Source organism: Ptychodera flava, unplaced genomic scaffold (assembly GCF_041260155.1).
Source record: "Ptychodera flava strain L36383 unplaced genomic scaffold, AS_Pfla_20210202 Scaffold_55__1_contigs__length_887147_pilon, whole genome shotgun sequence".
Classification (NCBI taxonomy): Eukaryota; Metazoa; Hemichordata; class Enteropneusta; family Ptychoderidae; genus Ptychodera; species Ptychodera flava.
The window spans coordinates 17,501-27,500 of record NW_027248377.1 but is presented as its reverse complement, the minus strand read 5'-3'; the positions used below and the strand labels follow the sequence as shown (position 1 = coordinate 27,500).

Sequence of the window (10,000 nt, the reverse complement as noted above, 5' to 3'; positions counted from 1 at the left end):
CAAGAGAAAAGTTTTGCTTGTACAGTTGCTCCGGCATATTGCTATCTCTATTTCACTACTGACGTTGATAGAAACTTATTATTTTGGTGTTCCAAATACAAGTGCTGGAACTATAACTTACGCATCACTGCAGCAATCTGTACGTGGGCATCGGTGACCACTTCATCAATCTCTATAGTCCTTTTAAGCTTGTCCATGGATCTTTCAAACCCCAACCGTTCCATGTTCGGACTTTTTCCATTTACTTCACGAACGTCCACTACTTCAGTATGAACAATGCAGTTCTTGTTTGCATCAGCTAGGCTGTAAGACAAATAATGAGCAGAATGTCCAGGAGAATCATTGCGGCCATCACCACACAATATAGCCTTCTGTCCCTGGTATGAGTCAAAATGTCCCTCTCCATGTTGTCCCAGTAGTTCTGGATAGCAGGAACAGCATACAGTCGCTGGATTCGCTGGAAAGAAGTCACTGATATGCAAGCCAGATTCAAAAACTTGCACAGGAGTTCAAACTTCTTATGACTGTTACCAGACAGCAAGATACAGACAGCCAGTTGAAAGTTTCCAGCAAACATTCCAGAAAACCTTGTTTGTGACTGCCATCTCCCTCCACGATGACCAGAATAGCATGTCCAATCAACAGTCAGTGCAGTTCCTACTAAAGATGACCTGTATATGAGTTTACGATGGCACCCTTCCCGTTTACATGAATCTCCATGCAATTGTTTTAAAAGATCCAAAATTGCAGGTACAAAGGCAATGCATTTTTTTACTGTAATAACATTCATGTTTGGATGTGTGACACATCGTCAGAACTTGTAACTGGGACACCATCATCATCTGTACCATAAGCATCTGTATGAAACACTTCATCTTCCATTGATATGTTGGGGAGATTTCTAAATGAAAGATAAAAAGAAGCAAGATATGGTTGAGGCTGTCAATGTATTCCATTATTTTCCCAGACTACTAGAACTACTGTTTAAAATCTAATCCCAAATCAATAGTTTTACTTACCCAGGAGTTCTGTGATTTATTCCAATGTCTTCATCTTCATCCTCACTAGCACTCAAAGTCTCATCATCTTCACAGGCACTCAAAGTCTCATCTGTCATTTTGCTATAAGAATAGTATACCCAATGCTTGGTTAGTTACAATCATCAAAAGGTGTTGAAGTATGTATGTAATACAGTGGATAGTTCACAGCAAAAATTGCATCAATAGATCTCTTACAGGCCCTGGTGTCATGGCTGTCATTGGAGTGCATGTTTGTAGACGAAGAATAATCTAAAAACTATTTCAAGTGAGCGCAAATTTCTTACCTCCCTGTGACTGACCCTTTATATAGCTCTGGAAATTGAAGGCACTGTTTGGCTTGCAGAGGTGCTGATGTTGCTTCATCTTCATCTTCAGCTGCATTTTCATCTTGGTCTTTGCTAGAAATATAATGTGTCTGAGTAAGTTACAACCATGACACCATGGTGATGCATTTGGTGAAAAAAACACTAAGTTATAAAACAAGTGTTTCAAGGAACTACATTGCAGCCATGAAGTATTACATTTGAAAATCATACGAAATGGAAGCAAATCTTATGTCAGCAATTTCTATCATAACCCACCTGACTGTCCCTTCATAGCACTTTTGTACAGATTGTTTGGCCTGCATGGGTGTTGATGTTGCAACAGGAACATAGCATACATCTGTAATTGACAAAATGTCTGAATTAATATCCACTTATATGGTAATCATCATGCTCGTTATCCTGTGGATTATTTTACTTTCAATATAAACACATAAAAAACATATTGAAAGCTATATTTGTATTATATAATATTACAAAAAAATACCGCAATTATACAGTGTCGCTCAAATTTGATCAGAATTGGTATTACCAGTATGGGTACCAATGATCAACAATAAAATGTTATTTCTATCTGTTCAGTGGAGGAAAATTCTACGTTAATGTTATGACAATGATTTCTGCACTGTACAACCAGAAAAAGAACAAGAAATATTTAAACCAGAAAAACAAGAATGACAAAAGTAATTAAGGTCTGAAACTTTAGGTACTGGAGGTAAACTTTAGCAACATGTATAGCAGAAACAAGCCCCTCTTAAGTTTGAGTATAGACGGTGATCCCCCCCCCCCCTCTACTGTCTATGGTTTCAGCAGGTCTGTTAATATGTAACAGTTCATAAACAATGACAGGAAATGACTCAAGATCAGTGGAGTTGGCCTGTTTCTTACTGGCATGCCATCACTCCTGCACATTTGCAGGATTTCACTTTTTCTTACCTCATTTGCACATTTTTGACACTGATGTGTTCATTTGAACAAATTCACATCTCAACCCCTGCATCTACCTGTACACCAAATACTGAGATGGTAGCTTTGGCGGTATGGGAGCCTTTGTGTGTGACGGACATACATCCGCACATACATACCCACAAATATACAAACATACATGTACAGACGCCACCAACTCATCATATAAGCTCTTTTTGGTATTTATATACAAAACCAATATGAGCTAAAAACTGAATATAAATATTTTAAACAATTACAAATATAAAAACAATACATGTATTATAGAATAACAACATTATGCAACTGGAAATCTTAAATGCAAAAAATGGGTGGAGGATTAACTCTTTAAAAAGCTAAAAAAATAAATTTTCATCTCATTGATTCTCTTTGTAGCAAAAGCAAACTGTTCAAAAAGATAGTTTCACTTGGTTCTAAAGAAAAAATATCATTTTAGGCTAATATTTGTTGTCCAATTTGCAATAAAATCATACGAACATGTACGTTTCATAGGCATGCATTCATGCAAATGTCTCTAATTCATGTTACACAAAAACATTTCTTTTTGTTAAATTAACCCTATTCCTTTGTTTATACCACACCAAATTACCTGTTCTTGCCATTTAATTGGAGAATTTATAAAGCTAAATAATGGAAGCATGTGACATGTTATTAGTGTATTTCAGTTGTTTGCACAGGGTACATGTAAATCATCAGTGAAGATGGTGACATTCAGTAGTATTTGTCAAAGAATCGTGCAGTCAGAATAAGCTTTACAACACATAACACTTGTTGTAATATTGAGGTATTACATAGAGTTGCATTGATGGTTCTTTCACAGATTACTTTATGCCAACGTCGTAGACTGATCTGTGTTCCTAACAATTGGCAAGCATGCACTAACAACACACAGCCCTACCATACAGTTACATACAAAAGCTGCAAAGATCAGCTCTTTTATACTGTCAGTGTATGATAAAATGAGAGAACATTCATGTCAGGGAAGTGACCGTATTTTAAACTTCAGATTTTTTGGGGGGGGGAGGGGTTTACAGCAATTGTTATTCTTGATGAGTTGCAGACATTTCAACCCCCAATGAAGTCAGAGGATTCTTCCCTAGTGCACGGCAATTGCATATCATTTACTTCCCACTGAAGAGCCCAATCATCATCTTCAATATCTGACAATCTGTCTTGATCAAGTGCCATGCTATTCCCTATCATTCTCCACTGACTTCATATGGAAAATATTATAAACGTAGTGCTTCTACAAAACAATAACTACCAGGGACATATATCAATGGAAGAATGCTTCAAAGAAAGCTTTTCTAGCAGCCAGGTTTTTGCTGCCCTAACTACCATCTACCTCTGAGTGGCACAGCTCAAAACCACAACACATAATCCTCTCGTGCAGATCTAACCTCTGAGTCCATCCAGTTTCCCATGTTGTTTTCACTTCAACTACATGTACAAGCAATGAATGTGAATAGCCATAAGACAACCCCAGCACCAGACAGCCAGATAAGATAGTATGAAGAATGAAAATGTAAAGGTCATATTTTGCAATAAACACATCAGAGTAATATCCGAGAGTTATTTTTGAACAGTGCTTATGTGTATAACACAGTTGTGTTGGCTTGTTTTGCATTACTTCGCAAACTAATGACGATGACACAAGTGCAGTGTGCTCTCAGAAGCCATTTATGACAAGGAAAGGCTGTGTATGCTGCATCATGGATGTAAAAAATATACTTTACATCCATGGCTGCATGCTGGGCAGCCTAGACTTCTTGTTGAGACCAGTCCCAGTTCAAACAAGCCCTGCCTAAATGTAAACTTTCTTGCGCTGACAGATTTAAGGAACAGCTATAGCCACCGATCAAGAAAGACTTTGGATATGACAAACACAGCCACACAGTACACGGGACTGTGTGATGTTACGAGTCCAGTCAGTGGCCCAGATTCCGTACCTTTTAGGGCAATGCGCTGTTGTCAACAGCAAGCCTTCGCAGTAATAAAGGAAAACATGGATACACAGTGCATTTTAACGGAACCACAAACCATGGAGCTAAAAAAAGATTAGCTCCATGTAAAAACTGAGAGAATACGCGACTGAAAATAACCTCAATCGAACCTCAGCTTGTGCTGTTCGAAGCAGAGCGTGTGTGGTAATCATCTAGGGCAAGGCGTTTGTTGAACCTGGGCGTGAAACGTCCATTTTTGAACAAACACGGGTAGTCGTTCTCAGTCATTTTATCATTTTACGTAAATGAACAACGAGAAAGTGAGGCAGCAGTATGATCATTACTTCTAATTAGGTTTTGATTATAGGAAAAACAGACGAACTGTAAAACTAATTTGAACTGAATGATCGACCATGAACATTGTCAAGGCGCGGTGTCCTCTGATCGACGACGTCGCGACGACACTGTTCCGTGCTTATTTACACAAACATACGGCCGCGTCAATGATCATTCCTAAATAAGTTGAAGAAATCCCGTAACTATACCACTTGCTAGCGGTTACACTACTTTAGAAACACAGATGTTTGACGATGATTCAGTTGGATGACGAAATGCTGTGGAAGGGACGACATTTACATTTGTAAGGCATCTGGTGTCGTACGGAATCTGGGCGCTGTGACCGTGCTGTGACTGAGTGTAAGTTGCTGTTCCGTGTGTACAGACAGTGTGACCCGGCCACATGAATTCAATGATTCGATAACCATTTTGGTGGCAGCAACATTCACTTTACATACAAACAGTAAATTGTAATGCCTTGCTAAGAAGTTTTCGGACTCACCTTGAAAGTGTGATAGGAGACGACGGCATAACAGAATTGGCAGCAGCAATATTATTAGCCGCCGCGAGCCTAGGTTCATCAGAAACAGGATGGCATTCGCTGCAATTTCGACGGTGGATCTGCAGTAAATGAGCTGCAAAATCTGTATGCGAAGATTTGGCATAATGGCACAGCTTTTCAGTTTGCCAATCATTGTGAGCGGCACGCAAATATATTTTTGTTGCGTCTCGCTTTTTCCAAGCATCCCGCTTTCGCAAAGTCTCATACTCCATAGCCGCCATTATTTTGCAGAGATTAGTGAGGCATTCTGGGATATGTTTACAACAAGGGGGGACCCCCTCACGGGCAAGCGCGGCACGACGACCACTACGCTTTAAAGCGCAGTGGTCGTCGCGCTGCGCTTGCGCGCTGTGTTTGTTGATAAACATTAGATATTACCCACAAACCTTGCGTGCTAGAAGTTTCAAAATGGTCGAAGACAGCTTCGCTCTAAGCGAAATTGAAGCTGCCCTCGCAGATGTGACAGCAACTGAAGATCCTAGGTCCTGCAATTGCAGTGGAGTTTGCGGACGTAAGAGAGGACGAGGAGCATGTCCATGCAGAGCGTTCCACGAGTTCTGCAAAACGGCATGCACTTGTGGAAAGCGACGACCGTGTTCTAACATAGCTGTACAGGTACAGTATGATTATGTGTCACTCTCTTGTAAGCTTGTCGATGTGACGGACTGCAAACAGTCTGTTTCTCGAATTTTAGAGACCCATATCAGCAATGTCAAGCTCCTGTAGACAATCAAATACGAACTTTCGGCTGTAAAACTAATGCAAACTTGACGTCTTGTGTAAACGAAAATCGTGCACCAATGCAAACCTGTAGGCCCTACTACCCTCGCTCCGCCAATACTCGGATCGTACCAAATCTCAGATGTACCATGCAACTACTCATCTCAACATTCACTGCGATGTTTCAGAACAGTTTTTACTTGCTATGATTTTTTTAACTTTTAAACATTTCGTACTTATAGATTTTCATACAAACCTTTGGTGCGGTTGCTACAAAAATCGTCGGTGTTTGTGACGTTCAATTATACCTCCACCATGGTGGGACAAATTCCTCAGGAACCGGACGTTTCGCTCACTATGGCTATTCATGTGTAGTTATGGGGTTCGTAGTTGTGAACGTGAATTAAATTTTGTCCGATCAGCTTAACCGTATCGTTCACCGGAAACATGAAATTTTCCAAAACTCGGACGGCGTGAAACATGCCATGTGTTACACTGGTGGTGTACCGGTTACGTACACTACCGTCGATCGCTCGCAATTGGTAACCATGAAGTCATCTACAGCGTTGTACAATTTTCCTTGTCTTGTAGGCATACGTACATAAAATCTAGGCAATTTTATTTGAAACGTCAATAATTGTAAAAAATTGGATTACTACACACAAAATGTGCTTTGATGAACATTAGAAAAATCTTATCTCTAACATCGAAGTGGTTGATCATTGGCGGAGCCGTCCGAATAATAGCGATGATTTTGCCAAATCATATTTGTGTATGACTGTGGACTGGGCACACCTCCAGTGGGGAAAGGCGTCTAAGTAATCAATGGATAGCTTGGTTCCTTCAGTACAATGTGCCCATTTAGTTTTCTCGTCCGAGTACTGGAAGAGTCTGTCAGAGAACACAAATATTACACAACTCTGTTCAAATGAACAACCATGGGAAAGGAAAAAACACTGTTATCATGATTAATTTCACTAAAATTTGAAAGTATAGATTTCTAGGCCAAGAACTGTCAAACTGTACCAAACTGTACTAAACTGTACATTGTACTGTACTGTCATCGAACTGTACTGTCAAACTGTACATCAAATAAGACAAAGGGATAATTGTTAGAACCTATTTGACTCTAAGTAAAGATTATCTCAAAATTGAAACCACAAAAATATTTCAATTATGTGTCATGTTATAGTACTGGCATGATGCAGCATCAGTTTGTGATAATGGTCATAATAATGAAGTTTTTGGCAAAAGCACTTATAATGATTTATTGATCAAACTCCTTGTTTTAGCTTTTTGTACAGGTAAATGTAAGGGTCTAAGCACTTTTTTGCCTAGTAAATATGTGAATGCAGGTGTCATATAAATTGTTATAATCATTTCATAGGATTCAACATCTGATGATGAAGAGGGAAGTGAAAACCATCCACCTGCATCAGAATCTGTGAAGAAAAGGCCACGTGACACCCAGGAACAGCAAACACAAGCAGAATTGTTGGAAGAAAATGAGAGGCAGATGAAGGTATATATTATCATGTTGTGTGCACTCTTGATCATGGAATAAACTTGTTGAGAATGCATAAGAAAACCACTGATACAATATCCCTCAAATATGTATTGGTAAACTGAATAGAGAAACCCATACAAGTATACAGTTATTTAAAAAAATGTTTGTACATGTTGGGTTTTCAAGGACGTGTGCTGCAATATAGTTATAGACTGTCAGCTCCATCATGTGAGAAACCCTTCTAATTTTACACACAATTTACTTTTGCATGGTATATTATGGAACGCAACGATGTCATTTTGCCCACTGCCGAATTCAATTAAATGAAATTTCATATTCATCTATGGTAAATAAGTTTACAGAATAAATGGTTCGTTTTTGTCAGTTCAAGCTAAACTCGTTGGACTATGATATTTTTCTATCAAACAGGAGTTTGTACAAAAGGCAACCAGGGAAGATCTAGAGACTTTGACTTTAGAGCTACTTCGGCGTCAGCCAGGAGCTTGGTGTGACGTTCAACAACTACATCCAGCTCCCAACCCGTATCCACAACCTGGACCTGGTAGTGTACCTTCTTGGTGTAAATGTGGGCACTGCTGTGAAATGCCAACTCAGCAGGAAAATAAATGTTGTGCCACGCGTCGAAACCAAACGTGCATCACCGATAACTGGCTCTTCACTCACCTTGTCCTGGATGCAAATGTTCTTGAGATAGCTATGCGGTGTATAGCTGATACATATGCTGAGGAACAGTTGAGAGACAATGCATGTTTTAGACATTATGCATACCGGCAATACATTTATTGGCAACATGGGAAACTTGGAGCTGGCAACCGCCGTGTTGTCCCCTCTTGTTGTGTATGGGCTATCAGGGCAGATTTCCAAGCCCAAACAATATATATGTCGGCTATAAAGATGGTGCAATACAGGATTAGGGCGACATTTTTATTTTTGTGTTTCTAATCTCCTGACCGACTGTAAATTTCAGCTCCGACATGAAAATGAAAAAAAAAAAACGTTTTTATTTGCACCGCCTCTGAGGCAATCACCCTAGCAACATTACCACCATCATCAAATTGTGAGATTGCAGCGACTCAGTCTGAAAGGACAGAGAGTACAGAACACTGAACTGAAAGACAAGCAATTGCAGTGATAGTGAATGGACAGAACATTAAACTGAAACAAATACACGGTTTTTGTACTTAAAAATTGTAGAGACTGAATGGACAGAACATTAAACTGAAAGAAATACACGGTTTTTGTACTTAAAAATTGTAGAGACTGAATGGACAGAACATTGAACTGAAACAAATAAAGTTTTTTTTTTGTACTTTGGTAAGACTGCCCGCCCTGCCAGAGTATTCCTCTGGAGATGAGAAACAAAAAAAATAAAAGGGTCATCCTTAACATAACACACATAACACACATATTTGGTGATGATTACATTTTATTATTTACATGGACGCACATGTCACTGCAGTCATCTATGTGTTTGACACTTCAGTATCACTTCAAATGTTTTTTAGCAGACACAAATAAAGTAAATCATAAGTTTTTACAGCTGAACTGGTACTCTGTTTATAAGCATCACATTTGAACATTTTCCTTGCCCAGAAATATTGTGGAATGACTGTATGTTGTGTGAAATAAAGCTCTGACAAAGTAGTATGCAGCTGCCAGAGTAAGGTACATGAATTCTAAAAGACTATTTAATGACAAAGCCGCAGTCATTGAAAATAAGAATTTACTTGACCCATGTTGCATCAATTTACACACCAAAATGAAAAATGCAGAAGTTCTGACATTTTAGGAGACGTTGACCACTATGCATGCATTTATTGAGTCGGACAGCAAGTCCTATTACATGTAACTTTGCCCCCACTTGTTTTTCAGTGTTTGTTACATTGCAGCATTTTAAATGCAGGGAAAATTGCCTGAGGTACAGATACTGGGACTTTAAAAGAACAAGTCACTCACTTTTTACAGTATTGTAGTCATTTTATTTTCTTTTGATACATTTTTCATGATGTACTGCTCATTAAATATGTTCAACTGCCGGTTACAATTAAAGTCACACCATGAAAATGACCATAAAATATGGCTATTAAAGTTTTGGTATATACCAATGCATGAGTAATGGAAATGATCATTGATAATGGCCATGTATAGAATTAGTTTATCTGTGACACAAAGAGATTTTGCCAATTTCAGTGTGCAGAACAAGCAGAACAACATAAATTATCTTCAAAATAAACTAAAATAACCAAAACAATGTCAAAATGCATGACTTTGTCCCTTTGAATCAAATACTCGACAGAGTACACGGGCCATTACATTATAGCCTACAAAGTTTTAAAAAATGGATTCGCACAGTAATATCTAGTCAAAATGGGGTAAAAAATGGCCAATTATGTGGAGCTGTTTCCACTTTCTCGGGAACTTTTAGACTGTTCGAACCTACTCAAGTGTGCTTTCACTAATTTAGCTATATCTGGAGAGGGACACATGTTGATTCTTTTGAAGTTCCGGCCAGGATGATCTTCTGCCATTGATACATGTTGTGACAAATGACCGTCAACATCCAATCGCATTTGGAAGACACT

At 38.8% G+C, this 10,000-nt stretch overlaps 2 protein-coding genes across 3 annotated transcripts in view; one reads left to right on the top strand and one right to left on the bottom strand.

The window, feature by feature from the left end:
• The window catches only part of LOC139128491 (uncharacterized), a 12,284-nt gene extending 6,815 nt beyond the window's left edge, over window positions 1-5,469 (bottom strand). The window contains exons 1-5 of one of the 2 annotated variants that reach the window (XM_070694261.1): window positions 5,111-5,469; window positions 1,622-1,703; window positions 1,325-1,438; window positions 1,020-1,121; window positions 122-901 (exon numbers count right to left, since the gene is read on the bottom strand). In XM_070694261.1, coding sequence (XP_070550362.1) covers window positions 787-901; window positions 1,020-1,121; window positions 1,325-1,438; window positions 1,622-1,703; window positions 5,111-5,375 — 678 coding nt within the window. In that variant the 5' untranslated portion in view covers window positions 5,376-5,469 and the 3' untranslated portion in view covers window positions 122-786. Of the gene's footprint in view, window positions 1-121; window positions 902-1,019; window positions 1,122-1,324; window positions 1,439-1,621; window positions 1,704-5,110 lie in introns of those variants that run through there. The other variant, XM_070694262.1, reaches the window with a different exon arrangement.
• An 18-nt stretch (window positions 5,470-5,487) lies between these two features.
• Window positions 5,488-8,360, top strand: LOC139128498 (uncharacterized). The gene is made up of 3 exons (XM_070694265.1): window positions 5,488-5,785; window positions 7,278-7,412; window positions 7,827-8,360. Exons 1-3 carry the CDS (start codon window positions 5,579-5,581, stop codon window positions 8,358-8,360), a joined length of 876 nt encoding a protein of 291 aa, XP_070550366.1. The 5' UTR covers window positions 5,488-5,578.
• The last annotated feature ends 1,640 nt before the right edge of the window (window positions 8,361-10,000 follow it).

What these genes read in the sequence shown, in the direction of transcription:
- LOC139128498 (XM_070694265.1), top strand. Translation starts at nt 5,579, where the DNA reads ATGGTCGAAGACAGCTTCGCTCTAAGCGAAATTGAAGCTGCCCTCGCA. An exon ending in GTTCTAACATAGCTGTACAG is followed by an intron (nt 5,786 to 7,277) that starts GTACAGTATGAT and finishes ATCATTTCATAG; the next exon opens with GATTCAACATCTGATGATGA. An exon ending in AAAATGAGAGGCAGATGAAG is followed by an intron (nt 7,413 to 7,826) that starts GTATATATTATC and finishes TCTATCAAACAG; the next exon opens with GAGTTTGTACAAAAGGCAAC.